This window comes from Lepus europaeus, chromosome 9 (assembly GCF_033115175.1).
Source record: "Lepus europaeus isolate LE1 chromosome 9, mLepTim1.pri, whole genome shotgun sequence".
Taxonomy (NCBI): domain Eukaryota; kingdom Metazoa; phylum Chordata; class Mammalia; order Lagomorpha; family Leporidae; genus Lepus; species Lepus europaeus.
In genome coordinates this window covers 24,383,329-24,400,998 of record NC_084835.1, presented here as the reverse complement: position 1 = coordinate 24,400,998, position 17,670 = coordinate 24,383,329, and the positions used below count along the sequence as shown (strand labels likewise).

The 17,670-nt window shown below is 42.8% G+C and overlaps 1 protein-coding gene across 5 annotated transcripts in view; it reads right to left on the bottom strand.

The window, feature by feature from the left end:
* Positions 1–6,329: 6,329 nt before the first annotated feature.
* The window catches only part of RBM6 (RNA binding motif protein 6), a 119,720-nt gene continuing 108,379 nt past the window's right edge, over positions 6,330–17,670 (bottom strand). For 2 of the 5 annotated variants that reach the window (XM_062200914.1, XM_062200916.1), the window contains exons 16-21: positions 16,341–16,436; positions 15,098–15,358; positions 13,472–13,546; positions 11,683–11,780; positions 7,445–7,574; positions 6,330–6,729 (exon numbers count right to left, since the gene is read on the bottom strand). In XM_062200914.1, coding sequence (XP_062056898.1) covers positions 6,601–6,729; positions 7,445–7,574; positions 11,683–11,780; positions 13,472–13,546; positions 15,098–15,358; positions 16,341–16,436 — 789 coding nt within the window. In that variant the 3' untranslated portion in view covers positions 6,330–6,600. The remainder of the gene's footprint in view (positions 6,730–7,444; positions 7,575–11,682; positions 11,781–13,471; positions 13,547–15,097; positions 15,359–16,340; positions 16,437–17,670) is intronic. The other 3 variants (XM_062200917.1, XM_062200915.1, XM_062200918.1) reach the window with 2 other exon arrangements.

Genomic DNA, 17,670 nt, shown 5'->3' with positions numbered 1-17,670 from the left:
GTCCCCTCCCCCTGCCTCCCGCCTCTGAGGAGCCGCCCAATCCGCGAGGGCGCCGAGCTGCGCGAGGCCTGCCGGGAAGTGTGGTCGCCTGAGCAATCTGTCAATACGCCCACAGTTATTTTCTTGCGTATTTCTTTTTTTTTCTAAATTACGACAGAGTTGCCAATCTGCCTTTGAGGACCCGGATTAGAGCTTTCAGGTTTCCTCTCAACCAGGCGTAGTAATTGTTCCCCTTTGTTAGGCGCTCTTTGCCTTCACCGGCACAAAACATTTAATCCGACTTTAAGAGAAGGAATGTTAGCTGATTACCTCACTAGACGTTACGTTAGATTATGGAGCTAGATGCTTACAAACTCTATAATCTAAGGGTAGTTATTTTAATAGAAAAATTTTATTTAATAAATACAAATTTCAAAAGCACAATTTTTGGATTATAGCGGTTCTTCCCCCCATACCCAGCCTCCCTATGGGTAGTTATTAAACTCAGTTTGCAGATAGGGAAATTGAGGTTTATGACAACGGAGAGAATTCTTGTAGTCAGGTCTTCAGGATGTCACTCCATGGATATTCTCTAAATAAAGTAGGGGCCAAGGAAAGTCACTTTCCGGGCTCAACCGACAATGGATTGGCAGTTAACACAGCCAAATTCCTCCTCATCTCCTCCACTGCCTTCTTTACCTAATAAATGGCAACAGCCTCCTTTCCAGTTATTCAGGATAAAAAACCTTGGAGTCATTTGGTTTCTCTCATTTTCTTGCACCCATTATATCAGCACATCTTGTTAACTAAACCTTCAAAGTACCTCTGGAATCTGACCACTTGAAGCTGTCTCCACTGTTTGTCCTAGTCAAGGCCAGCCCTGTCCTTATTTCAGAGACAGTAGGTCATACAAAGCTAACAATAGTGGTTGAGCTGGGAATTGAACTAATTTAAGTCTCTGCCCTCAATCACTAGAATGTAAACAAAGGGCAGGGACTTTTCTTTAGTTCACTACCATATTACCAGTGGTTCTGCTTGTGCCTGGAACATGGTGCACACTTGGTAAATATTTGTTGAATGAACAAACCAATCCATCACCAAAACTAAAGTAGAACATCTGTGGCAAAGCAAGGATTCTTGGGAAAGACAAAGGAATATTTTGGACTCTGGCCAGTGAGGTGGTGGTATTCCTAAGTATCCAGTTGGCATGGCCTGTCCTCTGGTGTTATTTAGACAGATTTTAGTGGAGCTGATTTTTCAGGTTATATGTGCAGGATGAAAAAACCATATCGAGGCAGAGAAAAATATTAGTTATGAAAAACAGCACCTGTCCTACTACTCTCTTCTCTCACTAGATAAGAAATCTATTAAGAGTACATAGAAGGAGCTTCAGTATCCCAGAAAAAATCTTTTTTCCAGAAAAGTCCTCAAACATGTTCTAACTATATAGCTTACCATAAATTTCTACATTAAGGGGATTAAGTGACAATGAAAATTTAGATAAAAACATGATGGTAGAAGCTGGCATTGTGGTGCAGTGAGTTATGCTGTGGCCTGCAGTACCAGAACCCCGTATGAGTGCTGGTTTTGAGTCCTGGTTTCTTCACTTTGGATCCCTCTCCCTGTTAATGCTCCTGGGAAGGCAGAACATGGACCAAATGCTTGAGCACCTGCCAGTCAAGTGGGAGACGCTTACGGAGTTCTAGGCTCCTGGCTTTGGTCTGGCATAGCCCTGGCCATTGAGGCTCTCTGGGGAGTGAACCAGAGAATGGAAGATCTCTTTCCCTATCACTTTCTTTTCAATCAACATATTTTTAAAAAATAAAAACATGTCAGGAAAAAGAAATCCCTGGATTTGGACTTAGGAGTAATTTTCTCCCTTTCTTTTCTATATAAAACCCCCAATATGCATTTTTTCAATGTTTTGAGTTTTTCATTTGTATGTCTGTGCCTTCATAGAGTGTACAGTTTATAATGGAGCATGTAGAATTTTCATTATTGGAAAAAAGTACATGTAAATGATTCCACAGTGACATTCAGATAATGTATTTGCCTAAGAAACTTAAATATTAAACATAGATGAGGTCACTGCAAGCCCTTCAACAGATGATAGAGATGCCAAGAATCCAGAATCTACTAGAATCAGTGGTCAACAGCAGCCAACGACCTTGTCACCAAAGCAGTTCAACAGCAACTTTGAACAACCCTTGGAGTGCTTCCTGGGCTGAGCTTGTCACCTGTGAGAAAAGCTATGTGGCTATTCATATATGACACAAAATCATTCTTAAGCTTGAATGCTGTCCCTAGAAAAGATACTCATTTCATCTGCATTTAAGTGCCATACTAAAAATTGTCTCTGGTAGCTGACTTTCTTCGTGGACACTGCTCTGTAGAACTCCAGAACTATGCCTCTCAAAAGCCTGTCTTGGGGGGTGGGGGGCGGCACTGTGGTGCAGCAAGTTAAAGCTGCAGTGCTGATATCCCATATGGTTACTGGTTCGAGTCCTAGCTGCTCCTCTTCTGATCCAGCTCTCTGCTATGGCCTAGGAAAGCAGTAGAAGATGGCCCAAGTCCTTGGGCCTCTGCACTCATGTGAGACCAAGAAAAAGCTCCTGGTTCTTGACTTCAGATCAGCTAAGCTCTGGCCATTGTGAACAAGCAGATGGAAGACCGCTTTCTTTCTCTCCCTCCCTCTACTTCTTTCAAGTAAATAAAAATAAATCTTAAAAAAAAAAAAAAAAAGCCTCATAGTTGATGTAACAAAAACAAAGACAACAAAGTCATTTGTTGTCATTTTAAAGAAAGCTACATATATTCAATAAAAAATAGTCCTTTGCCTTTCACACTTTTTGGGTGTTAAAAAAAATCTCCAATTTAATGAAAAGATTAACTTGGGTCTTGAGCATGGGTGCATGGGGCCCGAGGAACTGAGCCATCTTCTGCTCCTTTCCCAAGTAGATTACTAGGGAGCTGGATGGGAAACAGAGCAGCCAGGACTCCAACCAGCACCTATAAATGCAATGTCGCTGTTACAGGCAGCGGCTTAATTCACCGTGCCACATCTCTAGCTCCTCAGCATTATTTTTCATTTACTGAGTGCCTTCTTTGTTAGGCCATGTGGCAGGTCCTAAGCATATGGAAGTAAAGAAAATTACCCAGAGAGACGGGGAAGAAGCTCCTGGCTCCTGGCTTTGGATCAGTACAGCTCCGGCTGTTGCGGCCATCTGGGGAGTGAACCAGCAGATGGAAGATCGCTCTCTCTCTCTCTCTGCCTCTCTGTAACTTTGCCTTTCAAATAAATAAATAAATCTTTAAAAAAAATTACCCAGAGTCCCTGTTCTGGAATTCTGATTAAAGGCCTCTGAGAACTTCCTAAGGACGTCACAGGGTGACATTTTCCACACCCATTTCTACTCTCATCAGTACCAAAGTACTGCTTTTAAGATGTACTGAAAAGTTTAGATCTTAAGAGTATTTCAGAGGCTGATATTGTGGCATAGCAGGTAAAGCTGCCACCTGCAGTACTGGCATCCTCATATGGGTACCAGTTCACGTCCTGGCTGCTCCACTTCTGATCCATCTCTCTGCTAATGGCCTGGGAAAGCAGTAGAAGATGGCCCAAGTCCTTGGGCCTCTATACCTGCCTGTGAGACCCAGAAGAAGCTCCTGGCTTTGGACTGGCCCAGCTCTGGCCATTGTGGCCATTTGAGGAATAGACCAGCAGATGAAAGACCTCTCTCTCTGCCTTTTTCTAATTCTGCCTTTCAAATAAATAAATAAATCTTAAAAAAAAAAAAAAAAAAAAAGAGGGTACTCCAAAAAGTTCATGGAAAATGAAATTAGAAGGCCGGCGCCGTGGCTTAACAGGCTAATCCTCCACCTTGTGGCGCTGGCACACCGGGGTCTAGTCCCAGTTGGGGCGCCGGATTCTATCCCGGTTGCCCCTCTTCCAGGCCAGCTCTTTGCTATGGACTGGGAAGGCAGTGGAGGATGGCTCAAGTGCTTGGGCCCTGTACCCGCATGGGAGACCAAGAGAGGCACCTGGCTCCTGGCTTTGTATCAGTGAGATGTGCCGGCTGCAGCGGCCATGGGAGGGTGAACCAACAGCAAAAAGGAAGACCTTTCTCTCTGTCTCTCTCTCTCTCACTATCCACTCTGCCTGTCAAAAAAAAAAAAAAAAAAAAAAGAAAGAAAGAAATTAGAAGGTAAGTTTGCTTTGGTGCAAAAAGTTTGGAAATGCATGCATAGTTTTTTCAGAATACACATTGCCATGAAATTTTCTGAAGACACTTCATATTTCCAAAAGCTAAATTTCCTTTACATGGTAAAACCAAACTACAAAAAAAATTTGTTTGAAACCTAGGCGATGGGTCAAACTTGTCTCTGAGATATGAGCCTGAACATGTCTTTAGGGATGATGTTACTGCCACCAAACAAGAATCAAGTCCAAACCATTCCATCCCAACAGCTGACAGTACTTCTCCCTTGAGGTTCTTATCACATTAGTAATCGATCGATGTCCATTTTTCTCAGTGGACTGAGTCCCACAGCACAGAGACCAAAAATGGTCTTGCTGTTAAGAACCAGTGACAAATACATTAAGCTCTCAAATTATTCACAGATCGACAACTTAATAACTAGATGGTGCTTCTGCTGGAAAACCAGTAAATGGGGTTAGCAATTTTAACAGTTGGGGCTCGCACTGTGGTACAGATTAAGTTGCCACCTACGTACGATGCCAGCATCCCATACAAGCTTTGATTCATGCCCTGGCTGCTCTGCTTCCAATGCAGCTTCCTGCCAATGCACCTGGGAGAACAGTGGAGGATGGCTCAAGTACCTGGACCCCTGCCACCCATGTGGGAGACTTGTATAGAGTTTTGGGCTCCTGGCTTTTGCCTGGCCCAATCCAGGTTGTTGTGGTCATTTGGGGAGTGAGCCAGTGAATGAAAGATCTCTCTCTTTCTATCTCTCCCTCTAACTCTTCCTTTTAAACAAATAAAATTTTGAAAACAAAAACCGTTTCAATAGTTAGGAATTTGACATGTCCCATACCCAGTTCACTCCAGCTCCAGTGGGGTGACAAAGGGTTAGAAGGAAAACCTGGTCTGGCCAATTCAATATAAAACTGGATCAGTTTCCAAAAAGGATTCTGACCTATTCAGACAGAAAGTAATGAGATGCACTACAGATATACCTGCAAGACCACAGATTAGACAAGAAGGTCTCTTTGAGTGTACCTGTCTGAAGTTGAAAGATTCAAATGGTCCATCTTGTAGTATTAGGTCATAGAAACCACATCTCTCAATTCCTAAGCTAATGTGCTCCTGATTTGGGAGGGGTAAACAGACTTAAAAGTAAAAGAAAGGAATTATATCTGGGCAAAGCAAGGTGAACAATTTAAATTCACATTTATCATTCTTGTTTCTGGTAATGCTTTCTCCTTAGTATATGAACCCCATTACATCTCCTGTTCTTCACTGTCTACCCTTTCCCCCACTTTCTGTTTGTTAACAGAGTACAGTTTGGCCCTCCTTGTTCCTACCTTATGCATTCAGACAACGCCCTTGGACTGAGGGTTGGCAAACAACAATCTACAGTCTTGCGTCCTGTGATTGTCACTTTATTGAATCACAGCTTCAGAGCTAAATAGTTACAATAGAGATCATGTGACCTGTAAAGCCTAAAATATAGAATATCTGTCTCTTTACAAGAGTGGATAGATTCCTGCCTCACACCATGAAGTTGCTGTTTTAAATACCTAGTTCTCTCCCTAAGAATCATTCTTCTCCTGAGACATCTGCAAAGTGCAATTTAGTGTAACATGTAACCTAGAGGAATTATTTTTGAAAGTTGTAATAGAGTAGACAGTCCTTTTAATTTTTTGGAGCAATCCTTATGAAATGATGGGAAAATTGAGGAAGATTTGAAAGAGGGCAGATAACTCTTTGGGGAGTTTTAGTTTTGGAGGGAGAGCTGGGGCAGTGGCTAGAAAGGAATGATAATACTTATTCTTTCAACCTGCTGTGCCAACCACAAAGTGTGAAGCATCAAGCACCCAGCAGGCACTCAGACTTGCCACACTGCCGCTCCCCTGTCCACAACAGTGGGGAAGTCAGAAGAGTACTTTTCAGGTCTAACAAGTTGTAAACCAACATATGGAAATATGTTCTACCTTAACAGTTACCCAAAAATCATAAACAAATAATGAGATGCTATTTTATCTGATTACATTTGAAAGATAAGTTTATATTTAAATTAACAAATTTTAAGTTTAAATAAATTTTAAAACATGACAGTATTCACATAAGCTACAGTTCAAAGGTCCCTGTAATACACCTCCTCACACTGACAGCAGAAAGTACTCCAGGGCTCACTGTAGTATGAGTTACCATTTTAATATCAGCTTATATGGACCCATATCAAGATAATACCAAGATATTCTTTTCCTCCTACAATTAGCCATCCCTCACCATATTTGGGAGAAAAATTTAACAAAATATAATCACATTGAAAAAAAGTTTATTTAAAAAAGTTCTAGCAGCAAGAACAGTAACAAAACAAAAGGAGAGACGGACAAACGAAACAAGGAAGTTGTGTCCTGTGGACTTGTCTCCATTCTTAATCAAGTTCTTTATACCGAGCAAACATGACCCTCCGAACAGCGTCTCGGTAAGTCTCGTTGGACTGTCTCTTGCTGGTTCTTCCTGGGGCCCCAACTCCAGTTCCTTTCATCCGGCCTTCAGTCTGCTAAACAAAGACAAATAGTATAGTGGCCCCTATGAATTAATTAGCTTCTGGGATGGTCTTTGCCCATAGCATTTCTGGACAGGAAGGAATCTTCATTATTGAACAAATACCCAAGATGAATGAGGGTGGTGATGCCATGGCTGCAGGACACAGGTTTCAATATCAGACACATGAGAAGCTCTGCAGGGCTGAGCATTTTTAGAGCAGGAGCCAAGTCCATAAAATGGGCAATGTTTCTTTTTATCACCTTTGCTAAAGGCTCTTCCTGAAATATGAGAGGCAAAGTCCTTCATGGGAACCCGGACTAACTTCACGCTCCCCGAATTCTAGCTATCAAAGACCTCTACCAACAGTCACTCTTGGGAGACACCCTTATACCTTTTATTGCCAGTTCCTTAGTTCTTTTAACCAAATGATTCTTCCATCTCAAACTACCTGATTCCTACATGGTTCTACTGCTGATTCTTTTTTTAAGAGTACAACAAACTCCATTCCAACTTTTCCCTCTCTCTCACCTCCAACCAAACCACAAAGGGCCCGGCATGCCAAGCTATAACCCAGTGATCAAAACTGATGATTTCCTGAGGTCTTATGTCCCACAACACCAGTGGAGAGAACCCATCTAAAAGGCAAGAATGCTACTCTAGGCCAAACAGCAAAATAAAATTACGTATATTTGATTCAGGTCACCCTCAACAAAACAGAAACATTTCACCTCCTCTGATGAAGCCAATCCAGGATGGCCATATGCCAGGCCTGTCCCTTTCCTCCAGCCAGTGGCCTGTTGGACACAGCCTCCTTTGCTGCTAGTGTCACTCTCTTCTTTATCAACAGGTTTACGATCACTGCAAGAGAAGTAGATGTTCAGACACCATCACATTCAAGGTGACTTACATGTGAGCTTAATAAAAACCTCTGTACTCTTTTTTCAAATATGCCTCCTATGAAGTATATTAAACAATACCTCTGAGCGCCTGCTATGCACCAAGATTTGCCCTGAGTTTCAAGATATGGCCAAAACTTGGTCTGTTCATGGGGAAAGATGTAAGAATTATGCCAAAAGATTCATAACAGAACACTGAAAAGCTCAACCATGATGTGGCAATATTGGGTACCTGCTAAAGAAATTTAATAGATGTACAAACTCCAAAGGGGCACCGCAAAATATGACAGGAAATCTAACAGGAAGGTATATCTGAATTGGGTCTTGACACATGAGAAGTTAGAAAAATTATAGAAAGAAAGGAAGACACAAGCCAGGAGAAGTCAAAGAACATCATTTGTTCAGGAGAGCAATGGTAGGAATTTACAAAGGTAAAATTACCTAGGAACAGATGTAAAAAGCCTTAAACATTCAGTAAAACCTGGCTCCTGAACTTGAACCTTCAGACAAAGAAATCTTAGAGCCCAGGCATATATTCAAAAGTAGGCAAATCAGAAGAACAGATTTCTATTTACAAATCTTTTGTGGTTTGGTAGACAAAGAAAGGACTAAAGAACACAGGAAGGGCCGGCGCCGGCATCCCATATGGACTCCGGGTTCTAGTCTTGTTGCTCCTTTTCCAGTCCAGCTCTCTGCTGTGGCCCGGGAAGGCAGTGGAGGATGGCCTAAGTCCTTGGGCCCTGCACCTGCGTGGGAGACCAGGAGGAAGCACCTGGCTCCTGGCTTTGGATTGGTGCAGCGCCGGCCGTGGTGGCCATTTGGGGAGTGAACCAACGGAAGGAAGACCTTTCTATCTCGCTCTCTCACTGTCTATAACTCTACCTGTGGGGGGGGGGGGGGGAAGAACAGAGGAAGCCAAGACTAGGAATCAGGAATCTGGTTTCAAGGTGAGCTAGAATGATTGGCAACAGTGAATTAGGGAATTGGCTACTAATTGGATAAAGGGGGGAAAACAGTGGGGCTGGATTGGACCTGGTAGACTATCGCTACTCTGAAAAAGGAATCCAGAAAGTTTAGCAGGACTACACTAGGGTATCATGTAGAATGTAATACTGAGTAACTGTTTAGTATGAGGGGCCTGAGAAGCACCCAAGAGGAAATGCTCAGGAGGCAACTGGAAATAATGACTGAGAGCTAAGAAAACAGAATTCACTTGGGATGGAGCCATAGGATTTGCTAGTTTACTGGTGGGGACTGAGACAACTAAAGTTAAGAGGGCAGAGCTATTAAGAATAAATGAAGGCTGGCACTGTGGTGAAGTCGGTAAAGCCTCACCTGTGGCAACAGTATCCCAAACGGGTGCTGGTTCGAGACCTGGCTACTCTATTTCCAATCCACTTCCCTGCTAATGTGCTTGGGAAAGCAGTGGAGGATGGCCCAAGTCCTTGAGCCCCTGCACCCACGTGTAAACCTGGAAAAAACTCCTGGTTCTTGGTTTTGGATCAGCCCAGCTCTGGCCATTGCAGCCATTTGGGGAGTGAACCGCGGATGAAAACCTCTCTGTCTCTGTAACTCTGCCTTTCAAATATAATAAATCAATCTCAAAAAAAGAAAAAAAAAAAAAGAATAAATGAGTACTGGGACTGGCATTGTGGAACAGTGGGTAAATCCACTGCCTATGATGCCAGAATTCCATATGGGTATATCCTGGTTGCTCCACTTACAATTCAGCTCCCTGTTAATGGCCTCGGGAAAGCAGTGAAAGATGGTCCAAGTATCTGGACCTTTGCCACTTATGTGGGAGACTTGGATGAAGCTTCTGGCTTTAGCCTGGTCCAGCCCTGGCCACTGTGACCATATGGAGAGTGAATCAGCAGATAGAAGATCTCTTTCTTTATCTCTCCCTCTCTCTGTAACTCTTCCAAAAATAAATAAATCTTAAATTAAAAAAAAGGAATACATAAGTACTAAGGGCACAGTCCTGGAAAACAGCTTCACTTTATGATAAAAGGAAAAGGAGCAGAAAAGAGGACTGAGAAGGAGGAGAGTCAGAAGACTGTGTTATAAAAAGTGCTGACAAAAGAGAAAGGTCTCTTTCTGCAACCAGCATAGGCTGGTTTCAACTGATTCAGGGATAAGGTGTCCTTCCTCCTAGTGGCTGGCTCCTTCACCTTTGTCCCACCACCCTACTGTATTTCAAATCACAGAGACGGACACGATGGGATGGCCCATTAAGTAGTTTTACCTTACTACATCTTAGAAATGAAAATAAAATAGACTACAACAGATATAACAAAGCTCATTGCACAAGAAATGTTGCTTTTTTATCATATAAAAGCAAGTATATTTTATAATGACTTTCCCCTCTGTGGTAAGCAAAGTAGCAAAGTTTATTGGGGTAGGATATCTCTAAGAGCAGAAGAGACAGAATCTAACAGTGAGTGCCCAGTCACTCAGACTGGGGAAAGCAAGGTTACTTTACATAGTTAAATTGAGAGAATACATTTGGCAGGCTAGGTGGGCAGCTCAGCAGAGAACTGAGAGCTGAGCATGCTGTCTTTGTTCCAACTGGGGCTTCTAGGGAAAGGGGTTCAGTTCTTTCTGTTGTTTTTCCTTCCCCTCCTTCTCCTGGACAAAGGGCTTGCTGAGTGTAAATCCAGAAAAATTCCTCCCAAGGGTTTACTACCCAGTGCCATAAGACTGGGGAGCCCAGCTGGCAGAGGGCAGAGGAGATTGCCCTAGGGTGCCTGCCTTGGAGGAAGGCTGTGAATGCTGACTTCTTTTTCAACTACACACACCCACACCATGATGACTGGGCCATGATACAAAAATACATCTCTTACAGTGGGAGGTGATCAAATTAAGCCAAAATGCCAGAGCATCGGGCCCCAGCCAGTCTCCTTAGGGATTTATTCTATCAGTTGTCTCCCTTTCCCTCTGGCTATTGGTTTTGTTTACCAGTACAGAGATCTGCTCAATTCTCTCGTTATAAATGATAACCCTTCTCCTGCTCCAATATCTTTGTCACTCTTCCCTCCAATCTTTAATTGCAAGGTTTTTACTGCCCTTATTCCCAGATATGCAAAAGAAACCTGGGCATCATCAAAGACTTTTCCCTTTCCCCAACATATTGATCACAAAGACTGGTGGATTTCATACCCTCTCTCAGCTACTTTCCTTACCATGCTCAGGGCCTCCTCTCAGGCAATCATATCTTACCACTTGTTGCAGCAGTCTCCCTAAAAACTTACCTTCCACATGGCTAACAATCTCTCCAGAACACAAAGCTAGATGAATATACTGCTTAAAATCATTCCATGCTCTCCTGTTGCCTTTAAGGTAAAGCCTTAGCATAGCATTCAAGATATAAGAAGTTCATGACCTGGCCTCCATTTGTTTAATCAGTCTTATCTTCCATCACTCAACCCCAATATTCAGCCCCATGAAACTCTTGCAACTTCTCAAATACATCATGAGCCTTCTCTTTTTCATCCTTCATGGAGCTTCCCTCCAAGCTTCAGTGTCTGCCCTATGAGACACACTGCCACTAAGCCTTTTCTATTCTGTGTTCAGCAGTCAAGGAAAATATATGCTTGTCTCCTTGAGTACCCTGCACTTACACAGTGCCTGTATACAGTGGGTTATCATGAAGTCTTATGTAATTCTAGGCTTATGACATGAGAACTATCTGATTAGAAACAGGTATAGGAAACCAGAAATAGATCTAATCAACAGCCAACTATTTATTCAGCATCTCTGTATAAGAATGGAGGTTCCATTGAGAAACAGCCCAAGAATGTGACATTTTTACCAGACCCATGAAGAGGCTGCAGCATTACTGACTGTGGCCACTCCAGTCCTGGCTTTGAGCAACTGAACCAACCAGCCAACTTTCCTTGAAAACACAGGCATTCATCATGGAAAGGCAGGTGACCCAAAGGCTGGGAATTCAGACAAAACTTGCTCTGATACCCTCACTTCCCTAAGAAAAAAACAGCAGTACTTTTGGGGAAGCAGATAGTTTTATCATTAGGTCTTGAGTCCAACGTCAAATGGAGTGTCTGGCTTACCTGTCAGTTTCTCTGGAGTATTTAATTCGTTTCCTTTCTGGAGAGTCAAAAGATTGGAGCTTTTCCCTGCGATCATTTCCTCTTTCTTTAAACCTTCCCTGTTGGTGAGCAGAAGAGTAGACTTGAAACTTCCATCTGATGGGGCTGGGGAGGGGGGAAGCCTTATTCTACTCTTGGTATTTCTTCTAATGTGAAGGAGCTCAACTTGGAACTCCCAGAATATTTTGCACCTTCACACACTGTTCTAGAGAAAGCAGTGACTTCTGTTCATAAATCTGGAAATTGGCCGGTGCCGTGGCTCAACAGGCTAATCCTCTGCCTTGCGGCGCCGGCACACCAGGTTCTAGTCCCGTTTAGGGTGCTGGATTCTGTCCTGGTTGCCCCTCTTCCAGGCCAGCTCTCTGCTATGGCCCGGGAGTGCAGTGGAGGATGGCCCAAGTGCTTGGGCCCTGCACCCCATGGGAGACCAGGATAAGTACCTGGCTCCTGCCTTCAGATCAGCGCGGCGCGCTGGCCACAGCTCACCAGCCGCGGCGGCCATTGGAGGGTGAACCAACGGCAAAGGGAGACCTTTCTCTCTGTCTCTCTCTCTCTCACTATCCACTCTACCTGTCAAAAATAAAAAATAAAATAAATAAATAAATAAATAAAATAAATCTGGAAATAAGCTGGCGTGGTTGACTCAGCTTTTTTTCCTTTCTGATTAGCAGTTGAACTCTAATGGGACTTCATAGGTAAACTAAAAAATATATGTATTTGAGAAGTAGAGAGACAGAGAGAACTCCTATCCTCTGGTTCACTCCCCCAAAATGCTTACAATGTCCACAGTTGAGGCAGCTCAAAGCCAGGAGCTAAACTTAACACAAGTTTTGGACATGGGTGGCATGGACCAGAGACCCGAGTACTTGAGCCATTACTGCTGTTTCCCAGGATGAGCATTAAGAAGCTGGAAGTGAATGTAGAGACAAGTCCCAAACCCAGGCAACTCAGTATGGAATGTGGGCATCCCCGAGGGGTGTCTTTGCTGCTGCAACAAGGTAGATTCAATAGAAGATCTGTCCTGGTCTGGTGAAGTCTGTGACTGGGTAGGTAAGTCTGCTTAATTGTGTGGTCTAGGTAGCAAGTTCATTTGGCTCTCACACTAAGATGCTTCCTCCATCTTAGCCTTCACCAATAAATGCTATTTCAGTAGCCCTACCTGACACTCTTTCATTTTTTTCAACTGACTTAAGATATCAATTTTGTGAAGGGTGTTGTGGTACAGTGGCTAATCCATGGCTTGAGATGTCTGTAGCCCATAATGGAATGCTGGTCTGAGATCTTCGCTTCTGATCCAGCTTTCTACTGATGTGCCTGAGAAGGCAGGGGAAACAGGTTGAAGTACTTAGGTTCCTGCTACCCACGTGGGAGACCCAGATGGAGTTCCCAGTTCCTGGCTTTGACCTGGCCCAGCGCTGGATATGTTGGGTATTTGAATGAGCTTCAGTGGAAGAGAAGCTTTCTCTCTGTCTCTCCCTCATTATCAATTTTGTCTTTTAAATCAACCAATCGATAAATCTTAGGAAAAAAATCAATTTTACTGAGGTATAATCTGTAAAAGATAAAATGTACTCATTTTAACGTAGAATTGGATGAGTTTTGAAAAACGTATATATCATCTTTTTTTCTTTTTCTTTTTGCCTCTTCATTCTCTGTCATCTTATAAGGAGGGATCAGCACAGTCTATTAAGTTTACAACAGAAAGCAAGAAGAGTTGGGGTAAGGAGAGTAACAGTTCACCAAAGTTTACCTCCCGTTCTCTCCTCTCCAGATAGGCTAGCTCCTGTTCAGACTGTTTAATCTTCCGGTGGATTTCCAGGTTTTGCTGAGAAGAGAGGGAATTCTATGAGCACAGTCTAGAAAATGCTTCTAGGCCTTCTTGATGGTCGCCTTAAGATTGTGGTTCTTTTGATTGTGTTTTCCAAATCATCACTGTATCCCACAAGCAACAATCCCTAACTCATCTTGCCTTAGTTTCACCAGTGGGAACTCAGATTCTAATGCAGGCTCATCACAAAGATTAGTTAAACAATGTGGCACAAGAAGGAAATTTTGTTCTTTTTTTCCAAAATAAAGACAAAAGTATGGTTTATTCTTTAAGGACGGAAAAAATAAATAAATAAACAAAAGAGAGAGGGGATGAGGGTACCAGGGAGGAAAACCAAATGCCTAAACACTCTGCCTATCTCCACCGCCCCACCTACCAACCCCTAACACTAGTCACTCTTTCCAGGGTCAAGAGAAACACGAAAAGGAGCACCAGGGTCTCTAAGATTTAAGCCCTCAGGCACAGATATGAAACTTACGGAGTCTAAAAAAGCTCTTGTATGGAGAGGGGGTTCTTTGTACTGGATGACTCCAAGGAAAGGAAAAGTTCTACAATCTACTGGCCACTGTCTTAGAGCCAGTTCAACTTGAGGATTCACTAGACCTGTGGCTCTTTTCTCTTCACAACTATTTTTTATCTCCAGCTATTTAGAAGCATTGTCATCAGCTAGAATTCATATTTTTTAACCTGATGACTCAGAAAGTCAAAGAGACTTGAGAGGCAATCTGTTTAGAGACTGTCAAAAAGAACTTTTGAAGTCCTCGAAGCTTGGAGAGTCTGCAAGTATGGTTGGGAAAAGCAGTCTACTTATCAAAAGCAGACCTTTTCAGCTTTTAGCTATATGACTTTAGGTTTTGTGTTGAAAGAAAATCTCAATCTAGTCCCCTCATCTGCTCTTGAAGAACTGTCAAATAAATTACTCTGAGAACAATGAGTTGATTTGGGGATTTATTTTTTCATAATTTGGCTCTAAGGTCAGTACATATAAACGAGAAGTCTACAGGGGAGGATCGATGTATGTCTGTTTGATACTCCAAGAAAAGCTGTTGTGCTGAGCTTAGACCAATACTTACTACATGAAAAGATGGCAGAATTATTCACTCATGGGAGAATGGGACAAACTGTATACTATCACAGCTGGACAGAACCAAGGGAAAACTACCAAGTGCCAAAGAAGAAAATATGCTTATCTGAGCTCCATCTCTAAGGCGAATGGCAAAGAAAAGATGAGAAACCCAGCAAATGAGCTTCCTATTCCACAATCTCTTTTCTTCCCGTACATCTTCTGTATTTGATGTACCAGCCCCAACTATGCTACTTGCTTGGCATCTATACATTGATGTTCTTTGAAGGTGGACAGAGCCTTAATTCACAGCAACTCATGAACAAAAGTGGAAGAGCAATTCTTTCTTGAATTGGACTGCTTTAATGACAGGAACTGGAGATTATACAGGCTAAGGAAGGACAATACAGCTTCTTTATTTACTGTAACACCCATAAATAACAAGATTCCAAAGTCTGAAAGATCATGGCCCCTTCCACTAATACCTTGTGCAGGTCTGACAGCTGTTGGTGTTTGATCAGAACTTCTTTGTTGGGAAACTGCCTTCTGCAGAGCAGACAAGCTAGTTTATTCCAGTCAGTGAGTTTGTCCTCTTCGTTCTCCTTCTTGGCCAGTTCCTCCCTCTGTTGGGGCTGCACTGTGCGGGGCTGCTGGGGAGGGGCCTGTTCCTCCTCTTCTTCTTCCTCATAGTCACTGTCTCCTCCATATTCACCAAGGAGGCCAATTAGTGGATTTACCACCTTCGGCTGGAAGGAGAAGGTCAGGGATCAAAATCAAACTCAACTTCTATTTTGGGGCCTGTGTTTTAGATATTCTGATATGGGTATCTTGTTTGTGTTTAGTTGGAATTATGAATTGGGTTAACTATAGGACTAATGACCACGCTGCTTATTTTCCAGATGGAAGCAACATGGCTACAGCTTAACCCTGTTCCCTGCTCACTGAAGCTCCCTTAGAAATCACCCTAGCAACAGAACACCAAGAAGGAAAAGAAAGTGGAAACGGCGCAGAAAATAGCAAGAGTTAAAAAGTTTCAGAGAAGCGATAATTAACTTCAAGTACTGCAAGCCATGGAGGAAAGATGATTTTCATCAAGGCTGTAGCAAGGGTATTTGGGAGTTAAGACTAAAAGTTACTGCAGTGATAGGCATGCAGGTAAACAGACTCAGCTCCTGGGTGAAGGAAAGGCACGAATGAATGAGTAACAAGGGGCTGGAAAGAGTACCTTACAGGCACTGCTAAATAAAGATGCATGATCATGGCTCTATGATCAACCACAATTAAAAGAAAGCATAAACATTATATTTGTATTTAATCAGAATCACTAGTGATTAGATTAAGACTATCACTTCAAGGTTATGTAAAAAAACGAGTGTCAATGTTACTTGCTCTGGCCAGAAAGGTAAACTAAAAAACATGATCACCCTACTATGTGGCACCAAAAGGCAGGAAATACTGAGGACAGAAAAATGAACTTTAGTGATTCAAAAAGGGAAAGGCAAATCAGGTGGTAATGGCACAGGGTAAACAGAAAAATCACTGCCTCAGACTCTTCAGTGACAGCCCTGTTAGTTGGCAGGAAACTACCTCCTGCATACACTCAAGGGCAGCCTTTATTTGTGAGACAGAAAAGCTAAAAGACTGACGTCAGAGTGAGGGATTAGCCTTCCTGCTTCCTTTCCCACCCTAATCAGACCCAGCCCTAGCCCAGGCATCAGTCAGCCTTACTGGAGGAGGACTCTCTTCTTTCTTCACAGTGGGAGGCAGGGGTTTCTTAAAGACATCTTCTTGGGGGGCCTTCCCCTCGCTGGTATTTTCCTGAAACTGATCAAACAAAGTATTAATTCTTACATGATATTCACCCATAAGAAACTGGGTTAAGAGTTAATCCTGGTGTAATTAGGTTCATTTTTCCAAATCTCCTAATTTGTGAAAGATCTATAATGTTGCTAGAGTGATTTTGAAATACAATGTCTTTAAAAACAAAACACTCAAGGTTGGCATTGTGGTGCAGTGGGTTAAGCCGTCACCCACAATGCTGGCATCCCATATGGCGCCAGTTTAAGTCTCAGCTGCTCCACTTCCAATGCAGATCCCTGGGAAAAACAGTGAAAGATGGCCCAGGTGCTTGGCCCGGCCCCCTAACCACACATGGGAAACCTGAATGTAGTTTCAGGCTCCAGCCTTCTACCTGGCCCAGTCCTGGCTGTTGGGGCCATTTAGAGAGTAAGCTATCTGAAGAAAGATATCTCCCTCTGTATCTCCCTCTCTCTCTGTAACTCTGCCTTACAAACAAAATACAAATTAAACAAACAAAAGCCATAACACTTGAGGCGCCGTAAGGTGCAATGGATTAAGCCACTGTTTTGGATGCATCCATCCCATGTCTCAATTCCCCAGCTTCCGATCCAGCTTCCTGCTCTTGCACCTGGGAAGGCAGCAGGTGATGGCCTAAGTATCTGAGTTCTTGCCACCCATCTGGAAGACCTTGATGAATTGCTGGCTCCTGACTTTGGCCTGGCCCAACTCCAGCTATTGCAGGCATTTGGAGAGTGAAAACATAGATGGAAGATCTCTATCTTTCCCTATCACTCTGCCCTTCAAATAAATAAAGAAGTAAGTAAATAATTAAATCTTTAAAAGAAAAAAAACACCCAGTATGTACTCTATGATTATTACATGTCAGGGCACAGAAGCATTTATATGTAACATTATTTCCTACAATCTTTATTATAAATATCTAGATAGGCATCAATCCCTTCATTTTACAAATGGTTGGGAATGGAGTTAGAAAGATTTAAGGGGGCAGAAGCAGAATCTAAATCTCAAGCCAGTATGACTCAGTTCTTTTTTTTTCTTTTTAAGATTTTATTAATTTATTTGAGAGACAGAGTTATAGACAGTGAGAGGGAGAGACAGAGAAAGAGGTCTTCCATCTGCTTGTTCACTCTCCAAATGGCCACAACGGCCAGAGCTAGGCCGATTTGAAGCCAGAAGCCAGGAGCTTTTTCTGGGTCTCCCACAAGGGTCCAGGGGCCCAAGCATCTGGGCCATCCTC